General features: G+C 44.3%; 1 protein-coding gene across 1 annotated transcript in view; it reads right to left on the bottom strand.

Annotated features, from left to right (window-relative positions):
- Positions 1-22910, bottom strand: part of LOC144486611 (NACHT, LRR and PYD domains-containing protein 3-like) — a gene marked incomplete at its 5' end in the record, with an annotated part of 58099 nt that overhangs the window by 10173 nt on the left and 25016 nt on the right. The window contains 3 exon segments of the mRNA XM_078204656.1: positions 1579-1746; positions 8366-8536; positions 17384-17470. Coding sequence (XP_078060782.1) covers positions 1579-1746; positions 8366-8536; positions 17384-17470 — 426 coding nt within the window.

Genomic DNA, 22910 nt, shown 5'->3' with positions numbered 1-22910 from the left:
TTTTTCACATTAACTTAAATAATCCACAAAGGGATTTCGTCAAGTTATAGCCTCTTGATTCTTTACTTTCCTATCGTTGTATTATCAGTAAATCTTGCTGCACAAATTCGGCCATTTCTTCCAATTCATTGTACAGATAGTAAATATTTGAGGCCCCAGCACTCTCCCCTGAGGTACTCCATTAGCACCAGCTTTGCCAAAATGAAAATCATCCATTTTACACAATACTCTGCTTGTTGCTAGTTTATGGGGAAAATGGTGATATACTGTCAATGTCACTGGACTAGTAATCCAGAGCTTGCGGGTAACGCTCTGAGGATCCGGGTTTGAACGCCATCATGGCAGATGGCGAAATTTGAATTCAATGAAAATCACGAGTTAAAAAGTCGAATTTTCGTCATAAAAAACCTTGATATACTAATGTCCTTTAGGGAAGGCAATCTGCATCATGATTCACAAATATTAGGACTCCTAAAATTCGCTCTATAATGGTCAAACAAACCATTCAGTTCAATTAAACTGGTCCAGCCAATCCACATCACAGTCCAACCACATCCACTGAATAAAATTAAACAATTCTCTATCAATCATGTACAGTAAACATTGATGTGCCACCTTACTGAATACCATGCATTAATCTAAGTTAAGCACACCTACAGGTTCTCCTTGTTTGTTATTTCCTCAAATATATCAAATAGTTCAGTCAAACATGATTTCAATTTCACGTGTTGACTGCATGATTGAATTATCATTTTCTACACTCTGTTCTCAAACATCCCCTTTGAGAGGCGATGGGCTCAGAAAACTATATTTTTTCCTGCTCTCTGTCTCCTTTCTTCCTTGAATAGAGGTGTTTGATTTTTGATTTTCCAAACCACTGGGACCTTGCCAGAATCTAGGGAATTTTGGAAGATCATAACGAATGCATCTACTATCTCTGCAGCCACTTGTGTTAAGACCCTAGTGATAAACTTGTCAAGTTTCAGTTCTAATTGTATTCTGAGTAGGTTTTTCCAGCCGAATGGTTGTGTTTTACGTTTTTACTCCCCATTTACCTCCTGTTTTTCAAATATTCTTGCGATGTTTTCTTTGTATGCTACAGTGAATGAAGGCCCAACATTCCTGTTAACTCTTCTCGTAATTATTTGTTTCCCATTATTAGAAACATAGAAAAGAGGACGATTAGAATATTTGAACCTTTGAGCCTGCCCCACTTGTCAATATGATCAAGAGGATCATATTCACAAGTGGGGCAAGAGGATCAATATGATCATGGTCAATATTAGACTCTTTAAACTAGATTTTTATTGAATCAAATTTCACCACTGGCCATGGTGGGATTTGAACCAACGTATCCGGAGCATTATCCCACGTCTCTGAATTACCAGTCCGCGGACAATGATACTATAGCACGGGCATTTCATTTCCCAGAGGTCAGAGCGAGAAATAACAGGAACCAGAGTAAATGCAGTTTTCCTTATTAATAACTGACACCAACAGTAATGACATCGCTTATTTATACGAATACAAAATATATTCAGTTATTCTAAGTAGAATCTTAAACAGTATGATACTTACTCCAGTTTCTGTATTTTACATTCCAGTTTCTTCAGAGCCATAGACAGTCGGTTCACTCCTAAATTTCCCAGTTTATCACCCAGATTCAGATCTATCAGTGACTGGTTTGTCGTGAGAGCAGAGGCAAGGTCGTTGGCACAAGAATCTGTGAGACTGTTGCTATGGAGACTGGAAATCAGAGAGTTAATAGTAACGGGATCAGTGAACTTCCAGCTTCGTTAAGAATACCATTATTAAAAATAGTGATGTACATTACATCGTGAGACATTCGGGAAACAGACTTCACTTAATAGAGGACAAAATACTATTGATGCTGAAATTCTGAAATATAAGAGCAATATGCTGGGAACTCTCAGCATGTCATGCAGTATCTGTGAAGTGAGGAACAGAGTTAGTTTCAGTTCAATTAGCTTTCATTGGAGTTCAATTAGCTTTCCGTAGTGCTTGGAAATAGCAGGGAATTATGTTGTTTTAAGTCACAGGGAACTGGGGATGGATGGATGACGAGGAAAGATCAAAATGGAAGCGCAGGAGTAATTAAATGTCAAAAACGATGTTTTTCTTTATTCATTTGTGGGTTTCCTCCAGGTGGTCCGGTTTCCTCCCACAGTTCAAAGATGTGTGGGTTAGGTTGATTGACCATGCTAAATTGACCCTAATATCCGGGGGATTAGCAGAGTAAGCATGCGGGACTACGGGAATAGGGCCTGGGTGGGATAGTGGTCAGTACAGACTCGATGGGCCGAATGACCTCCTTCTGTACTCTAGGGATTCTATGATTCTATGGCATGGGCATCACTGGCTGGCCAGTATTAATTGCACATCTCCAGTTGCCCTTTTAAGACAGTTGAGCGTCAATAAAATTGTTGTAGCTCTGGAGTCACATGTCGGCCAGACCAGGTGAGGGTGAGAGATTTCCTTCCCTAAAGGACATTGATGAAATAGAAAAGTACAGGATCCCCACGTCCTTACCCTGAGTCACTCGGGAGGGAGATTGGATAAGCGGTGGCCCCGGAGTGATGCGATGCGGTTGAAGATGATGTTTGAAAAACGTTTTTCACGCTGCCAGTGGTTGGGGTCTGGAATGCACAGCCCGGAACTGTGGTGGAGGCAGATTGAATCGGGGGAATTAGATAAATATTTCAATAGAAGCAATGTTTAAGGAAACGAGGAAAAGGCAGGATAAGGATACAATTCATCATGTTCGTTTAGAGAACTGGTGCAGACAAGATGGGCCAAATGACGTCCTTTGGCACCGTAACAATTTCATGACGGTAAAAGCTTGAGATTCACCGATATTTCAGGGACACAACATAGCAAGCGTGGTAGAATGGGTGGCGGTGGATCTCTATAGACCCCCATAGCAGATATGTGGATCAAACCCTCGATATTAGCGTCATTCTTCATCACACTCCAGACACCGAAATGACTGAACTAGCCAACTCCACACTTTAACCAGAACCGGTACTTTAGTATCTGAGAGGCGAGGATGCCATTCTCTCCAGCAGCACAAGCAGAATCATAGAATTGTTGCGGAGCAGAAGGAGGACATTCAGCCAATGGTGTCTGCACAGAATCTATGAATGAGCAGTTCACTAAGTGTCATTCCCCCACCTTCCCTTCGTAACCCTGCACATTCTTGCTTTTTTCAGGCAACAATCCAATTCCCTTTGGTAGGCTTCAGTTGAACGTGTCTCCACCACACTCACAGACAGAGCATTCCAGATCTTAATCATTCACTGCAGGGCAAGTCCCGTTTCAGGCAATACTGACAACATATTTAAGGGCAGCCAGCAGCGCTTTCAACGGCAGCAGCTCTAGAGGGATCAGTGAGGGAGCCCTGGTAACCCAACAAAGGACTGACATGGCAGGAGACGATAAAACTTCAATTCAAAGATACATCCATGGGAAGTCCTCCTCAAGGCTGCACGGGTTCAGAGTGAGGTCCAGTTCCCTCAGGAGATGATCTGCCATGTCAACCCAAGCAGGCCTGGGTGGAGATTGCCAAGACCTGAGCAGATATGAGGTATGTGTTTGCAGTGAGGCAGAAACATCAATAACCTTGTGGTGATGTGGCTCCTTTGAGGAGCGATCTTTTCAAGGTCACGATCGGGTCGGTCCCGAAGGAGTGGCTGGACGGGAAGCTGAGCCAATCGGGAGCAAAGGCACGCGTCCTGGGATGGGGAGGAGCCTCAGTCGAAGCCAGGGAGGAGGAGAGTGTAGTCGTGTATTGCGGTTACGTCAGGCCCTATGTAAAAAATATTATTTCTAACCAGTAATTACTTGACGCCACAATGATGTCACCTCCGATATTACTACACTAGCGATGAGGTAAAATATTCTTATTCATCAGGAGGTTGCAGTGCGCAGCTAGAGTGGGAGGAGAGTGAGGGTCGAAGCTAAGAAGAGACATTTACAATGCCTTTCATCGGAACGATTGAGCCATTTTCCATCATTGGAAAACTGGGGACAGCATATCAAAAGGGTGCATTATTCCTTTGCCGCTAATGAGATCGTTGTGGAGGAAAAGCAAAAGGTGATACTGCTCACAGTTTGTGTCCAACACATTTCAGGTTAGTGAGGTATCCAACATCGCCTGATATTAGTCATAAGTCTTTTGACGAGATCGTCGAAATGGTGAAAGATTATTTTAACCCTCGACTTCCTGTTGAGGCAGCAATTTCATTTTGCATTCCAGCAGCCAACGGAGACTCTCTCCAGTCTGATTGATAGATTGAGAGGGTTGGCAGAGTACTGCGGAGTCTGCACCTTCTCCCCGTGTCTGCGTGTGTTTCCTCCGGGTTCCTCCCATAGTCTAAGATGTGCTGGTTAGGTGTACTGGCCATGCTAAATTCTCCCTCAGTGTATCCGAACATGCACCGGAGTGTGATGACTGGGGGATTTTCACAGTAACTTCATTGCAGCGTTAATGTATGCCTACTAGTGATACTAATCAATAAACATTAGCCTTAAACTTTAAAATTTGATGACCAAATGCTAAACTAGCAGCGGGCTTTAAGTACACAAATTTCGATTTCAGTCGCGCCAACTAGCAGCTCGAGTTGGATGAAGATTCCCAGCAATTAGTTCCTATCAGCGCCCACAAAGAGATAAACAGTACACATGTTTACCCTTTGGAGTCTCATCAGCCAGTACTATTTTCCATCGTAAAAAGAAACAATTATTGCTGGGAATTCCTCAAGTAGTGGTGTTCCGGGATGATGTCCTAATTACGGGAGCACGCCCTGCAGAGAACAGGGCAAACTTAGAGGCAGTTCTCAATGGTCCGTTTGAAATGAGAGAAAATGTATTCTCCAGGCAGATGAAATTACAGATCTCGATTTCAGGATAGACACCAAATGTCTGTATCCTTTGGAGGATATCGTTGAACCCTTAAGAATGTAACCATGGCTTAAAAATATATCGGAGTTAAAATCCTTCACAGGAATGGTGAATTATTACGACAGATTCTTAGAAAACGTGTATAGAAGTTCAGCACCACTTCAGCTTTCGATGAAGCAACAGTGCTGGAAATGGGAAGAAGCAGAAAAAGAGGCATTTTCAAAATTAAACAAAGCCTTACAGTGTCATCGACACATTTTTATCCAACCAAACCATTAGTATTTAGCTGTGATGCATCACAATCCGACGTGGGAGCAGTCTTATCCCACACGATGTCAGGTGTAACAGAGAGCCAAATCCCATTTTTGCCACGAACGTTATCAACTGAAAAATGTGTACGTAGATTGACAAAGAAGCATGGCGGTAATTCATGCAGTGAAGGAAATTCATCTATATATATTTGGTAGCCATTTCCACATAGCATCAGATCACAAATAATTGACGGGTTTATACCAAAAAGATAAACCAGTGCCAACAATTCCGTCTGTGAGGCTGCAGAGATGGGGCATATTGCTATCTGCGTACAGCTAGTCTTTCCAGCATAGGCCCGGGACGTAAATACCGAATAGGGACATGCTCGGCCACCTCCCTATGCCACAGGCTGTGCCGTCAACATCTGTACCACAAGCAATACTGTCAGTGCTGCGCCGAATAGAAACCTTACCGGTCTCAACTACTCATATAAATATTTGGACCAAAAGGGGCCCGGTGTTATCAAAAGTAAAGAGGATTGTGTCACAAGGATGACGTTCCGATAAGTCAGAGCAAATCAGACCATACCTGTAGCAGAGGATGGCGAAAACAAGTCAGGATTGGCGTGTTTTTGTTTTGGGCAGGCTCGTGTTATAGTGCCACCACAAGGGCGACAGCTATTATTACACGAATTGCATGACACAAGCACTGGACAAAGTAGGATGAAATCACTCGCTTGAAGTTATAATTTGTGGCCAGGCATCGATAAATCGAAAGAATAGCCAGCCAGTGCATGAGGTGTGAAGACCAGGAGTCATTGCCACCACTAACAAATATACATACATGGGAGTGGTTGGGACAGTCGTCGTCAAGACTGCATGCACAATTCACAGGACAGTTCATGGGGCTTATTTCATTGTGGTTGATGCTCATTCTGAAAAACTGGATCAGACTTCTTGCCGAAGTACATGGTCGCCACATAAAAAAGCATATGGATCATCTGAGGAAGAGAGTGGCAGGGATACGGGAACCCAGCAGGTGTGTCCTGTGGTGGACTTGCGTTTGCCAGTTGCTGATACAGCGATTAGTGTTTTTAATGTAGAGCCGAGGCAACCAACAGTTTCCAAAGCAGACGCGGCAGCCGCTACTGAGGATGGTAACTGGTCCCACAACACCAGGTTAAAGTCCAACAGGTTGTGGAGATGCTGGCGTTGGACTGGTACAGGCTGCTGGTGGGCACATCATGGCTACTGAGGAGGTTGTCCATCCCGGATTGATGCATTTGCATTGTGCGTCTCCACCCAGATTCTTTACTGACCAAAGGACCCAGTACCGAGTTGCGACAAATCTCCAGAGTCTGGAAGTCTCCAGATCAAGTCACTTTGTGATGAGTTTTCTCTGGGATGTTTCTGGTGTAATCTTGTGTCATGCAAGCCTATGTTTCATGATGCAACTTCTGGTCCATTCACAGGCGGTCTCAGGAGTTTGTGGTTTTGGTGGGAGGGTGGTGCGAGGGAAGGTGCGTGGCTCCTTTAAGGGGGCGATATTTTGAGTATTGGGCTTGATACTATGGAGAGGCCAGGCGGGAAGCTGAGCCAAATGGGAGCATGGTGGCACGTTCTGGGACGGGGAGAAACCTCCGTTGGAGCCAGGGAGTAGAAGAGAGTAATTATGTTAGACACTTAGCTTATATATTTATGCCTATTAATGTTAACAAATCATTCATTGTGAAGAACACAAATTCCCTTTACTTCAATATATACCTGATGACTTTATTATATAACTGATCTGTTCTGACAAGATGAGTGAAGCAGCTTATAGAATTTAATGTGAGGCATTTGTGGTCAGATCTGAATGGAAGTGAAATTGGTAGGAAGGTTAACCCCAACCAGACTCTGGCAATATCCAGCCATCTGCATGGACTGTCCGAGACAAGTCAGCCTCGCTGTGGAGGGTCTCAATCAGTCAGAGGTACACTGTCAGGATGAAGCGGTCGCGTGCAGGTGGCATCCCTGTTGAGACATGATGGACAGTCAGGCTGCAACCAGCCTAGCCTAGTGTGCGTCTTTAATGGGTGAGTAACAATGGAAAGTTATGCGTGTGTACAAGCGAGCGCACAACGTCAGGGAATGAACTAAATATGGTGGTAGCGTTCAGGTCTTGCCACCCTTGCGTCCATATAAGGCAGCTGAGAGACCTGGAGACAGACTGGGAAATTGCTGACAATAAGAAGGGCTGTGGGGCTGACAGTGAGTGTTCGAATGGATGGACACAGGAGGCCCTCTAGTGAGCACAAAACGTACAGCATGTGTGTCCATCACTGGTCACAAGGAACAGCCTGAAGGACGTGTTGGATTATACATCGTCTCTATTCAGTCTTCTTTCTCTCACAAACCAAGGTCTGTGCGACTGGATGACAGTTGTACCCCTCTGAGCAGGTGAAGAAGTCCTCAGAGGGTACACCCGTCACATTCTTCCCCCAAACTTTCGGCACAAAAATGTGTGGGATTGACATCCCATTGCCTTGGGATCAGAGAGAGAAATCACAGGAGTCAGCGAAAATGCAGTTTTTGGTATATGAGTTCCGATCCCTGGGATGTCATAGATTATTACAGCACAGGGAGAGGCCCTTTGGCCCCATCTCCCAAGAGACTCCCCCAATTGCCCTGACTGCTTGAATACAACCCCCCAGACTACACCCCAACTCGCTGACTCATACTCACACTGTACTGTCTACACCCCTCTGCCTAAATGCACCCTGAACTCTGCAAAACTGCAGTCATGGTTCCTTACGTTAAACTTTCCTGCCCGTGACTGAAGGGCTCTCGAACCCTCTGCGCTACACATTCCTACCTGACCCGATTCAGAAGATGGGGCGAGAAAGATAAGGCCGCATTTGAACGTCAATAGCTGGGTGTGGAGTGACAATCTGACTGATTGTCTCCGCACAGCTCTATCCCTGACACTGACAACAATGATGTGGAGATGCCGGCGTTGGACTGGGGTAAACACAGTAAGACGTCAAACAACACCAGGTTAAATTCCAACCTGTTGGACTTTAATCTGGTGTTGTAAGACTTCTTACAGATAATAATGGACTGTGTTTATTTATTATTCTAATAATAGGGTGTGCAATATACCATTAGGTATCTCATTATTGTTTTAAAAAAATGTCACGGAGTTTGACATTTACCTCAGTTTCTGTATTTTACAGTTTGGATTCCTCAGAGCCGCAGACAGTAGTTTCACTCCTGAATCTCCCAGTGCATTCTCACCCAGGTTCAGATCCCTCAGGGAGGGGCTTGTACTGAGAGCGGAGGAGAGATCCGCAGCACAAGAGTCTGTGAGAGCGTTTTTTTCCAGCCTGCAGAATCAGAGAAAGGAAAAAATCTGGAATTAGTGTAAACCTCAGCGTTCTTAAGAATAAGATTATTAACAATAATAAAATACAGCGTGAGGCATTCAAGAAACAGTTCAGTTCATACAGCAAGCAAGATACTATTGATGCTGTAAATCTGAAATATATATTTATGTGCTTATGGAAGAGAGCACACACAACATCAGGGAATACACCAAGAGTGGCTGTGTCCAGGCCGTGTTTTCCTTATGTCAATGGAAGATGATGTGGAGATGCCGGCATTGGACTGGGGTAAACACAGTAAGAAGTTTAACAACACCAGGTTAAAGTCCAACAGGTTTATTTGGTAGCAAAAGCCACACAAGCTTTCGGAGCTCTAAGCCCCTTCTTCAGGTGAGTGGGAATTCTGTTCACAAACAGAGCATATAAAGACACAGACTCAATTTACATGAATAATGGTTGGAATGCGAATACTTACAACTAATCAAGTCTTTAAGAAAGAAAACAATGTGAGTGGAGAGAGCATCAAGACAGGCTAAAAAGATGTGTATTGTCTCCAGACAAGACAGCCAGTGAAACTCTGCAGGTCTAGGCAACTGTGGGGGTTACAAATAGTGTGACATGAACCCAATATCCCGGTTGAGGCCATCCTCATGTGTGCGGAACTTGGCTATCAGTTTCTGCTCAGCGACTCTGCGCTGTCGTGTGTCGCGAAGGCCGCCTTGGAGAACGCTTACCCGAATATCAGAGGCCGAATGCCCGTGACCGCTGAAGTGCTCCCCAACAGGAAGAGAACAGTCTTGCCTGGTGATTGTCGAGCGGTGTTCATTCATCCGTTGTCGCAGCGTCTGCATAGTTTCCCCAATGTACCATGCCTCGGGACATCCTTTCTTGCAGCGTATCAGGTAGACAACGTTGGCCGAATTGCAAGAGTATGTACCGTGTACCTGGTGGATGGTGTTCTCACGTGAGATGATGGCATCTGTGTCGATGATCCGGCACGTCTTGCAGAGGTTGCTGTGGCAGGGTTGTGCAGTGTCATGGTCACTGTTCTCCTGAAGGCTGGATAGTTTGCTGCGGACAATGGTCTGTTTGAGGTTGTGCGGTTGTTTGAAGGCAAGAAGTGGGGGTGTGGGGATGGGTTGTTTGAAGGCAAGAAGTGGGGGTGTGGGGATGATCTCTACTGCCTCCCGAAGATACACAAGGCAAACACACCCGGCCGTCCCATCGTATCGGGCAATGGGACCCTGTGCGAGAACCTCTCCGGCTATGTCGAGGGCATCTTGAAACCCATTGTACAAAGAACCCCGAGCTTTTGTCGCAACGCGACGGACTTCCTACAGAAACTCGGCACACATGGAGCAGTTGAACCAGGAGCGCTCCTTGCCACAATGGATGTCTCGGCACTCTACACCAGCATCCCCCATGACGATGGCATTGCTGCAACGGCCTCAGTGCTCATCGCCAACAACTGCCAGTTTCCAGATGCAATTTTACATCTCATTCGCTTCATCCTGGACCACAATATCTTCACCTTCAACAACCAGTTCTTCATCCAGACACACGGAACAGCCATGGGGACCAAATTCGCACCTCAATGTGCCAATATCTTCATGCACAGGTTCGAACAAGACTTCTTCACCGCACAGGACCTTCAACCGATGCTATACACTAGATACATCGATGACATTTTCTTCCTTTGGACTCATGTTGAACAATCACTGAAACAACTCTATGATGACATCAACAAGTTCCATCCCACCATCAGACTCACCATGGACTACTCTCCGGAATCGGTTGCATTCTTGGACACACGCATCTCCATTAAGGACGGTCACCTCAGCACCTCACTGTACCGCAAGCCCACGGATAACCTCACGATGCTCCACTTCTCCAGCTTCCACCCTAAATACGTTAAAGAAGCCATCCCCTACGGACAAGCCCTCCGCATACACAGGATCTGCTCGGATGAGGAGGATCGCAACAGACACCTCCAGACGCTGAAAGATGCCCTCATAAGAACAGGATATGGCGCTCGACTCATTGATCAACAGTTCCAACGCGCCACAGCGAAAAACCGCACTGACCTCCTCAGAAGACAAACACGGGACACAGTGGACAGAGGACCCTTCGTTGTCCAGTACTTCCCCGGAGCGGAGAAGCTACGGCATCTCCTCCGGACCCTTCAACATGTCATTGATGAAGACGAACATCTCGCCAAGGCCATCCCCAGACCCCCACTTCTTGCCTTCAAACAACCGCACAACCTCAAACAGACCATTGTCCGCAGGAAACTACCCAGCCTTCAGGAGAACAGTGACCATGACACCACACAACCCTGTCACAGCAACCTCTGCAAGATGTGCCGGATCATCGACACAGATGCCATCATCTCACGTGAGAACACCATCCACCAGGTACACGGTACATACTCTTGCAATTCGGCCAACGTTGTCTACCTGGTACGCTGCAAGAAAGGATGTCCCGAGGCATGGTACATTGGGGAAACTATGCAGGCGCTGCGACAACGGATGAATGAACACCGCTCGACAATCACCAGGCAAGACTGTTCTCTTCCTGTTGGGGAGCACTTCAGCAGTCACGGGCATTCGGCCTCTGATATTCGGGTAAGCATTCTCCAAGGCGGCCTTCGCGACACACGACAGCGCAGAGTCGCTGAGCAGAAACTGATAGCCAAGTTCCGCACACACGAGGACGGCCTCAACCAGGATATTGGGTTCATGTCACACTATTTGTAACCCCCACAGTTGCCTAGACCTGCAGAGTTTCACTGGCTGTCTTGTCTGGAGACAATACACATCTTTTTAGCCTGTCTTGATGCTCTCTCCACTCACATTGTTTTCTTTCTTAAAGACTTGATTAGTTGTAAGTATTCGCATTCCAACCATTATTCATGTAAATTGAGTTTGTGTCTTTATATGCTCTGTTTGTAAACAGAATTCCCACTCACCTGAAGAAGGGGCTTAGAGCTCCGAAAGCTTGTGTGGCTTTTGCTACCAAATAAACCTGTTGGACTTTAACCTGGTGTTGTTAAACTTCTTACAATGGAAGATGAGTCAGTGATCCATAGTCATAGAGCAATGCAGCACGGAAACAGGCCCTTCGGCCAGACCAGTTCATACCGACCAGGTGCCCTCCCAGCTAGTCCCAATTGTCTGCATTTAGGCCACATCCCTCTAATCCTTTCCCATGCACGTACTTATCCAAGTGCTGTTTAAATGTTGCTATTGAACCTGCCTCAACAACTTGTTCGTGCAGCTCATTCCTTATACGCAGCACGCTCTGCGTGAAGAAGTTGCCCCTCAGTTCCCATTTAATTCTTTCCCCTCTCACCTTAAACCTATGCTCTTTAGTTTTCAATTCTCCTACCCTTGGAAAAAAAGGCTATGCGTTCATCCTATCTCTGCCCATCATGATTTTACACAACTCAATAAGGTCACCCCTCATTCTCTTACGTTTCAAGGAAAAATGCCCTAACCTTGCCAACCGCTACCTATAACGCAGGACCACTCGTCTTGTCAACGTCCTCGTAAATTTTCTTTCCACTCTTTCCACTTTATCAACGTCTTTCCTGTAATATTGCGACCACTGCAGTACAATGCAGTGCGGCCTCACTAACGACTTATAGAACTGTAACATAATGTCCCAACTCCTCTACTCACTGCCCTGACTGATGAAGGCCAGTATGCTAAACTCCTTCTTCACCATTGTTTACCTGTGACGCCGATTTCAATGAACTATGTCCTTGTACTCCCAGGTCCTTCTGTCCATCAACATTCCTCCCGTTCACGTATAACTCTTACCCTGGATTGATTTTCCAAAATGCAATACCTTACACTTTCTTGTCGTGAAATCCATTTGCCAATCCTCAGCCCGCTTCCCTCGCTGATTAACATCGCCCTGTAATTTTTGATTATGCTTATCGGTATTAACAATACTTTCTAATTGAGTGTCATCTGCAGACGTACAAACCATGCCCTGTATATTCACATCCAAATCATTTACATAAATTACGAATAATAACGGTCCCAACACCGAACCCAGGCACACCACTAGTCATAAGCCTTATGTCCGACAAACAACTTTTGACCATTACCTTGTGCTTCCTACCATCGTGCCAATATTGGACCCAATTTGCTAGCTTCCCCTCACTCCCATGGGACCTAACCTTACAGACTAGCCTGCCATGCGAGACCTTTTGAAAGGCCTTGCTAAAGTCCATATAAACAAAATCTGCTGCCCCACCCTCATCCATCCTCTTGGTTACCTCTTCGGAAAAGTCTACAAGATTTGTCAGAAATGACTTCCTATACACAAAGCCATGCTGACTATCCGGAATCAGACCTTGGCTATCCAAATGTTGATAGGTCTCAGAATTCCCTCCAGTAACTCACCCACCACTGATGTCAGGCTCACCGGCCTGTAATTCCCTGGCTTGTCTTTGCTATCCTTCTTAAACAACGGAACTACATTAACCATCCTGCAGTCTTCCAGAACTTCACGAGTGGAAAGAACAGAGGCAAATACCTCTGCAAGGTCTTCTGAATTCTTTCCCTAACCTGCCACAAAACCTGAGGATGCACTTAATCAGGCTCAGGGGATTTATCCACCTTAATGCGCTTTAAGACTGCAAATGCCTCCTCCTTAATAGTGCTGCAGCTGGGATACGTGGAAACTGGATGGGCAATCGTTGATCATGAGATGGGTTGTAGATCCCAGATAGACTAAGTAGCTGAACACATGGGCACAGCAGAGACACTGACGAATCCAAATTCTGGTGAATGTGTGCTCACCATTGTTCAGATGGAGTTTCAGGTTAGCAACTTTCTGAAGGACATGTTGGAATGTTGATCCCTCTCCAACATTCTTCCGTCTCTCTCACAAATCAACAGCTGTTCTAGACAGGAGACAGATGTCCACCTCGGAAGAGTTGGACGGAAGCACAGAGTGGAATCTCGTATTATTCCCCCATAACCTCTACTGCAGCAGATCATGCCTCGTACGATTAGCAGATGGTTCACAATCTGGCAATACAGGACAGCACAGAGAAACGCGAGCTGATGGAGGCAGTAATAGCTGAATTCACTCACACTCTCGAGGAGACAGGGCATTGCCACCTTCAGGAAGATGAAATGTGGCTGGAGTCTTGAACAACGCAGCAGATACTGGAGCTGCAGCGTAAGGTATTTTAACATCCCGTGGAGTTTACAAAGGCTGTGTGTATCCATACACAAAGGATGATGGAGTCAATCCAGGCCAGCAGTGTTACCAGTTTTCATGAATGAGCACAAATGCCATTCCCCATCGAGAGAGTGATGACCTCATGGAGAGTTACATCCAGCATATCATCCACAGGAAATACACATGAACCTGCATGTTCTCACCACCTCAATAAACTCTGCAGAGCAATGGCTGGGAGAGTCACTGTCTGTGTGGAGTTTGCACATTCTCCTCGTGTCTGCGTGGGTTTCCTCCGGGTGCTCCGGTTTCCTCCCACAGTCCAAAGATGTGCGGGTTAGATTGATTGGCCAGGTTAAAAATTGCCCCTTAGAGTCCTGAGATGCGTAGGTTCGAGGGATTAGTGGGTAAATATGTGGGGGTAGGGGTAGGGCCTGGGTGGGATTGTGGTCGGTGCAGACTCGATGGGCCGAATGGCCTCCTTCTGCACTGAAGGGTTTCTATGAATTTCTATGAGAGAGGTAAATTGTGCCTGATGTTACTGTCAGGTCCTCAGACCCATCAAATGAGCATTGAGGGTCCAGTTTGCCCTGAATGTATGGAGGAGCAGCTGCCTGCAGCATCTCGGACACTTTTCAGGATGCCTCTGGTGTGCTCCGCTCTGACCATGACACCAACACTTCACAAAGCTGCGATGACAGAGACAACTCCAGTTTCTGTACAGAAGGTCCGCAGTCTGCCGGACTCTTCCCTGACTCAGGCAACAAGGAGGACAACAGCCACGTCATTGGGGGATCCCTTCTCTGTTCTATGGGGTTCCTTATCTTGCAGCGTCTGGTAAACATCCATATCCTCATTATAGAAGAGTCATTACACTCAACGACATCCCCATCTTTCAAATCTTCTCCCCTTGTCCATTCAGGTTCTAGTGAGCACAGCACAGTACCAGAACATTCAAGACATTCGATGAGTATATTGAAGGGCTCCACTCGATTAATCCAGGCAGGAACACGTTAACTTCAGAAATCCTCTGGCCTGTTCAATTGTGTCTCAAGTTGCCCTGTAGTAGCTGCTGTACCTATCCGCTGTGACTCTGTTTAGGTTACACACAGACACAATTACCCATCTCTTCAGTGGGTAGCGCTTGTCTTTCTTAATGCTTTCATGAGATGATGGAGTCATTGGCAAAACCAAATCTTGTAGGCAATGATTACCCTCGAGAATCATAGTTTCCCTACAGTGCAGAAGGAGGCCACTGGGCTCACCGAATCTGCACTGACCACAATCCCATCCAGGCCCTACTCCCGTAAACCCACACATTTACACTGCTGATCACCTGTCACTAGTGTCAATTTAGCATTGCCAATCAATATAACCCACACTTTATTGGACTTCAGGAGTAAACCTTAGTACCCGGAGGAAACCCAGTCAGACATGGTGAGAATGTGTAAACTCCACAGAGACAATGATCCGATGCTGGAATTGAATCCGGGTCCCTGGCGTTTTGAGGCAGCAGTGCTAACCACTGTGCGACTGTGCCATCCCAAATGGTGGTGAGTCCTACTGGAGTTGAAAGCAAGCGGAGAGGTTTCCGTCACACTGCTGAGTGTGCCTTCTGGGCGGTGGACATGCATTTGGAACACAGGAGAAAAGTTATTTGTTCCTGAATTTCCAGAATCTTAGCTCCTCTTGGAACCATAGTTTTTACATTTCAGTGTTTGGTCAAGGGTTACAGTGAGATCCCTACCACCCAGGATGTTCATGCTGGGGGTGAGGGGAGGAGGAGGGGGCTGGATTTCAGAAATGGCAACGCCATTGAACGTTGAGGGGGTGGTGGTTAGATTCCCTCTTGCTGATAATTGGCTGATACTTGTGCAGGGAATCAGTTCTGAATTTTGCTCCGTCCTTGCTGATATGGACATGGACAACTTCAGTCTCTGAGGTATTGTGATTAGTACTGAGCATTGTGCATTCATCAGTGAACACCCTCACTTCTGACCTCATGATGGAAGGAAGGTCATTGATCAAAAGCTGGAGGTGGTTGAGGTGAGGACATTATCCTGAGGAACTCATGCAGTGATGTTCACAAAGCATTGGAAGAATGACACTGTTCTGATGAACAAGAGTACACAGATGTGACAGTAATTCGCGAGATTGGATTTGCCCTGCGTATTTCCGCATTGTGAGGTAGATACAGTGTTTTAGCTGTACTGGAACATCTTGGCTAGGTGAAGGCCTAGTTCTGGAGCGTGGGTCGTGAGCTCTTGCTCACAGGGTACAGTGCCTTCAATCATTTCTTCATATCGCAAAGTTAATTGGCTGAATTTTGGCATCTGTAATTTTCAGCGTCTCAGTAGGAGGCTGAGATTAACCATCCACTCTGTACTTCTGGCTGACGATGGCTGCTAATTGTTCAGTCTCGTCGTTTGCACTGATGTTCTGGGCTCCCTGATCAGTGGCAATGTTGATATTTGTAACATGTTAGAGGCACGTGTATCATTTCTGGCATGTCGAACAACATTCATGAAAAGATGCGGCAGGACTGCAGAAGTTTGATCTCAGCCATGGTTTTGGTATGATTGAGCTCGGTCTATGATATGTTGTTTCGGCTGTTTGGTATGCAAATGGCCATGTGCTGTAAACGTCTGCAGTTTCACACCTCATTTTCAGATATATCCAAGTCTAAGTTATTCAAATACGAAAAGAAACATAGTCGCACCAACACTGCACTTACAGTTCGGGAACACCACTGCATGCTACACCCATTGAAGAACGACGTCACCACTACTGTCTGTTTCCTGTAGCCTAGATTACTTCATAATCCATGCTACCTCTTTTATTTCAGCTTGGCTGGCAAACCTGTGCGTCTATTAATAATGGATAGCGTTTTAAATAACACAAATACTGAGAGTAACGGCTCTTTTAGTATCATCATTTGCATGAACAACACTGTCCATTGTTAATTGGAACATAATTCACACTATGCTGTTCTGTGAAAATTGTCATTGACAGGTGAGCCAAACATTTGTGCTCCTGGGTTGTAAGCTCTGGAATTCCCATCCGAATCCTCTCCACCTTGATCTCTCCCCTCTGTTTTAAGAAGATCCTTAAGCTCCATCCAACAGAAATTTGTGCTGTGACTCACAGAATTCAATGTAGTTTGTTCAATGCTTTTCCAATGTAGAGCAGTTTTCGATTTTCAAGCAAAATTAAAAGCTTACAGACGTAACCATCTATCATCTGAATGACTAATTCAACTAAATTCAACGTGTGACATGGTATATATTGGAATTGAATAAATATTTAAGTGTTCTCCACATCTCTTTATTCTGTTGCATAATTTCAATTGAATATTTCAAGTATTCACTCCTGAATCTTGCAGTGTATTATAACTCAGGTTCAGACCCATCAGTGACCGGCTTGTAATAAGAGGAGAGGTGAGAACATCTGAGGCTCCCTCCGGCCTGGAGATCAGACAGAAAATAATTACAGGAACAAAATTAATTCCGTGTTTTTTTTTACCTATAACACTCGGACTGAGAGTAAGGATAATATGCCGTGTTTATTAAAGACACTATTACTGATACTAAAAGTAATTTAGAGTGTCAGACAGCCAGTTATTCTAAGCACAATCTCTCACAGTCTGGTACTTACTGCAGTTTCTGTATTTTACAGTCTGGATTCCTCAGAGCGGCAGATAGTCGTTTCACTCCTGAATCTTCCAAATTATTGTTACTCAGACTAAATGGAGAGAGAGAGGAATGCATTAAAATCAGCTGAATTTTCACCAGCAAAAAATGAGCGTGATTAATATTTGAATCAGAAACTTTGCTCCAGTGGGGAACTGATTAAAGTTACAATATTATGCCTCGCTGGATTTTCCTTTCAATTAAATGGAAAAGAAAATAGTGAACAGTGAAAATTGATGAACAACTGGTGAAAACCACTTTCATCCCACTCAAAATGTATTTTTGGTTGAATTGTCGATGGGATATGGGTATCACTGGCGAGACCAGCATTTATTGCCCACTGCTATTTGCCCTTGACAAGGTGAGGGTATTTAGTTTTGGTCAATAAATGCTGGCCTAATCTGCGATGCCTTCATCCCGTGAACTAACCAATTTAAAAGAAAAATGTCCTTTATTCTGGTCTTAATTCCTGATTATCAGAACAACCCTCCTGAATCTCAATGACTGTTCCTGCCAAGTTTCCAGGAATTTAAATCATTTTTGCTTTTACTTAAATCCGGGATTTCATGCAAAAGTATAATTTTCTGAGAATTAAATGATAAAGTGGAGATTCCCTGTACTTTGTAACTCGTTACATTCTATTAATCTGTGCAACACCTCGGAGTGAGTTATGTTGAGAAAGTGTGCGAACTGCTGCTGTAAAATTCATCCCACTGGATTTTAGACAAGGAATGTTTATTCTCCCATAACAAAGTTGAAATATCCCTGTCCTCTTAGTTTCTATGGGAGGGGTGTTCACCACTTTATTCCCCATGAAACAGGATTTGCATTTTCGGCAGGTACGGCTGCTTTCTTTTTATTTCTGAAATTGCCGGGACTTCCCTCCTCCCGCAAGATCCACACATAGGGAAATGAATATTGGAAAATCTTGTTACATCTCACTGACAGTTTTAGTGGAGACATTCCACTGCGTGTGAGAATCAGTCCGTGGAACAGATTCCTGGTCATTCCTCCCGGTTGTCCAGTGTGTGCCTTTATCCTGGGTATAATTGGGTAATGGAGAAGTTTGTGTCTTTAAAACAGCAGCTATTTTCCTAATTCAGGAAATTCAGGTTTCCTCGGATCAGATCTGAGCTCTGCACCCCTACCATTTTCAATCGTGAATTTTAGTGGATGAGAAAACAACAGCAGGAGTTCTGCGTAAATATCTCCATACTCATGATGGAGTAGACAAACACATCAGTGTAAAAGCATTTCAAACGATCTTCAGCCATGATGTGCGAGTGGCTGACCCATACAGAGGTCCCCAGCATCACACATACCAGTCTTCAGTGAAGTCAGTTCACTCCAATGGATGTCAATAAATAGCTGAAGGCACTAAATAAGGCAAAGATAATGGGTATTGACAACGTTCCGTAATTGTATTGAGGATTTCTGCTCCAGAAGTTGCCATATCCCTGTACGAGTGCAGGTACAGCATTGGCAATTATCCGATCATGTGGAAAATTGTCCAGCTATGTCCTCTACAGAAAAATAATCACCACTCTGTCTATTCTCGATCATCAGCAAAGTAATGGAAGGCGTCATCGAGACAACTACTAAGTGGTAGGTAATTGGCAACAATCTGCTCGCTGACTCTGAGCTTGTGTTCCGTCAGGGCCAGTCAGCCCCCTACCTCATTTCAGCTTTGATGCAACTAAGGAGAGTAGTGCTGAACTCAGGAGGTGAAGCAAGAGTGACTGTCATTGACATCAAGGCAGCATTTTATCCCAGTGCGGCATCAATGAGCCCGTGAAAAAATGAGTCAGTGGTAATGAGGGGGGAAACTATCTGCCACTTAGTCTAATACCAGAACAAAGGAAGATAGTTGTATTTGTTGGAGGACAGTCATCTCATCTTTAGGACCTCGCTGTTGGAGTTCCTCAGAGGAGTACCCTTGGCACAACCATCTCCAACTGCTTCATCAATAACATTCCCTCTATCATGAAGTGAGAGGTTTTCAGGTGAGGCAATGGTGTAGTGGTATTATCACGGGACTGGCAATCCGGAGACGCAGGGTGAAGACCTATATTCGAATACCACCGTGGCAGATGGGGAAATTTGAATTCAATTAAAATATCTCGAATTAAAAGTCCAGTGATGACCATGAAACATTTGTCAATTGTCGTAAAAACCTCTCTGGCTTACTAGTGTCCTTCAGGGAAGGAAATCTGCCATCCTTACCTGGTCTGGGCTACATATGATGCCAGACCCACGGCAATGTGGTTGATTCTTATATGCCGTCTGAAATGTAGGACATGTAGGGATGGGCAATAAGTGCTGGCCCTGCCAGCGATGCCCATATCCTGCAAAAAATAATAAAAATTTTCGACAATCAGCACCATTCCCAACTCATCAGGATATGGAACAAGCATTGGACAATACTCAGGGACGGGCTGACAAATGAGAGGCAATCACTCAGTCACTCGGACTAACAATTGAGAGGCAATCTCTCAGAATGGACTGAGGGTTCGGAACCGGGTCAGAAACTGGAAGGTATATTATTAAGTTAGCATAAACCCAAACGTTATTTGTTTTGGGCATTAGTGCGAGCATGAGGTAGTTTCTTTAAAAAAAAACTTTATTTAACAACAGTTAAAATTTAGAATTAGCTTAACATTTATGAATTGACATACTTAAACACGACGCCTTATAATTCTTAGCAGCTAACTATCTCTATCGTTTCAATTTAAGCAATTTCCCCACAGACATATCTCCTTCTTCAGAATCAATTGGAGCAAGAACATATAGCTCATGTGGATAAAGATCCAGATAGACACTTGTTTTCTGACACACATACAGCAATCTCGAGAGAAAGGAATAAATACAAACAGCAGAAATTCAGAGAATGAGATCTATTTTCGAGCAGGTCCCAGTCTCTAATCTTCAGAGGGAGAAAGAGCTACTTCTTGCCACCGCTTCTAGGAAACAACTGAGCTTGTTTGCCCTCTGTGAGGTTAGACCCTCCCAGTCACGCGAATTTTCGGGTCGATCAATCTAATCAAGCCCTAATCTGCAAACGCCAGAGGAAAAGACTAAACTACAAAACAAAACTGCATTAGCCCAGCAAATAGGAACAATTATGCTTCTGCAGGTTCAACATGGGCTGCCGGTTACAAAGAAAGCGGCATCAATAATGGAACCAAGTGCTAAAAAAAACTCCTGCACTATAAAAGAGACACAGAAATACATTTCTCGATGTCATAGTGTTGTCACACGAAGAGAGAATCCAACGATCTCATTTGACATTGACATTTTCATTGTCCTGAATGCCCCACCATCATTATCATCATTATCGGTGTTATCATGACCAGAAACTGACCAGCCATTTCTATACTGTAGCTTCAGGAGCAGGTTAGATGCCAGGAATCCAACGGGGGTTAATTTTCCTCCCGATTTCCAAAGGACCAATAAAGATGCTTGCCAACATCTAGCACAATGCATCTCCCTTGACTGTTACTTTACACAAAACCTTCAACATTTACTCCTCCTGGCACAGATGTATAATGCAAGCAGTGTGTACCATCTACAAGGTGCCAAACAGAAACTCACCACGGACCATTCAACAACACCATCTAAAACCATGAAAGCATTGCATTGCTGGAGAGAGAGCCATGTCCCAGAGTGTTCAAGGACATAATCAACTTGTCTAGATATAAGGGGAACAAAGTGCAGTTGCTGTGCTTGATGAGATCTATAAACCGCCAACGAGTGGAAATAATGTTGTGGAACAAAGCTACAGGTAAGTTACAGAGAGATGCAAACAAATTTCATAAGTGCAATAGGGGATTTCAATTAACCAAATGTTATACAGAGGGAAACAACATTACTAATGTTTGCTGGAGAGTTTTGCACAGCAGCAGATATCAGAAGGACGTATTTTACACAGAGGGTGCTGGGGGCCTGGAATGCGCTGCCAGGCAAGGTGGTGGAGGCGGACACACTGGGAACGTTTAAGACTTATCTAGACAGCCATATGAACGGAGTGGGAATGGAGGGATACAAAATAATGGTCTAGTTTGGACCAGGGAGCGGCACGGGCTTGGAGGGCCGAAGGGCCTGTTCCTGTGCTGTATTGTTCTTTGTTCTGTTCTTTGTTCTTGTTTTCATTATCCCAAGAAGGAATGCCCTGATTGCAAAGGGCAATGGGAAATCTAGAGCTAGAATAATTCACCAGGGGGGAGCTGACTTCATTGGGACAAGAACTGAGCTGGACTGGAGCGACTGGAACGAATACTTAGAAGGGAAATCCGTAGATAAACAATGGGCTACTTTAAAAAGAAATGAGTTGGGCATAGTCAAAATATATTATTTCACAGGGGAAAGGTGGGACAAAGAAATCCAGAGTTCATTGGATGAAAATGAAGATAGAAATTAAGAAAACAAAGAAAGGGTTTATTTTTGACAGTTGTCAGGTGCGAACATACAATTGAGGTTGAATTCAGAGTGTTCAGAGCGGAAGTGAAAAATTATATTGAAGAAATGAAGAAGGATTTTGAGAAAAGACTGACAGCCAAGATAAAGGAGATTTCCCTGTTAAAAATAAGAAGTTGTATGATTGGGAATGTGTTCTGTGGGGTCTATGGTTCAAGGTAACACAAGCTAAAAATTAAGATGGCAAAATTAGATTTTGAGTTGATAGAACTACAGCTTAGATCTGCTGATCAGCATAGCGACACAGAACAAGTGTTTACTCAGCCATGTTTGGTAACAATGGAAGATGGGGCGGATTTCACATTGACATTTTAAAAGTTGAGCTCCTGCAATAAAGGTAATTACATGTAAATTCTAAAATGGTAATTTCAGATAAGGGAAGATCAAAAATGAAGACAGCATATCAGAGCCAAATTCGCCCTATGCAGGGAATCATTTTCAGATCGCAGCCCACACATCAGGAAGCTGTATCCACTCTCACAAAACTTCTGTCTGGAGAAAGTAAATTTTGAGAAAGTAGTTGTCCCTACTCCAATTCAGAGGGTATTGCAGATTACTGGTAACTATTGACAACAACCTATGGGAAGAACTTAGCTGAACAATGGACAATCTTTAAAAAATAGTTCAGGTATCGTCGAAGTATCTTCCCTTTAAAGGGAAAGGTCGGGCAAACAAATCCAGACTCCTTGCATCAAAAACCACCCATTGCTGGATTTTGTATGTAGTTTTAAAAGTTAAAATTTAACTAGGAATTCAGTAATATATAAGAATTGGAACCATGTAAATGTAAATATATTTTGGATAACCATTCATTTCTGTTATTTAACTGACTTTCTTGTTGTGCATTTTACTGTGTAATAAATATTTGCTTTGTTTAAAATAATCACAAAAGAGTCTGAGACATTCTTCACTGGTCTTCACATCTTTCCTCACATTAAACAAATTGTAAAAATGCACTTAAGAGTAAGAATTGAAACCTTCTGGGTTTTGCAAAGCCGAAGAAATTAATATTAGCTATG

The sequence above is a fragment of the Mustelus asterias genome, unplaced genomic scaffold (assembly GCF_964213995.1).
Source record: "Mustelus asterias unplaced genomic scaffold, sMusAst1.hap1.1 HAP1_SCAFFOLD_414, whole genome shotgun sequence".
In the NCBI taxonomy this organism is placed as follows: Eukaryota; Metazoa; Chordata; class Chondrichthyes; order Carcharhiniformes; family Triakidae; genus Mustelus; species Mustelus asterias.
Note: the sequence above shows the minus strand (reverse complement) of the source record. Positions and strands in the feature narration are given on the sequence as shown.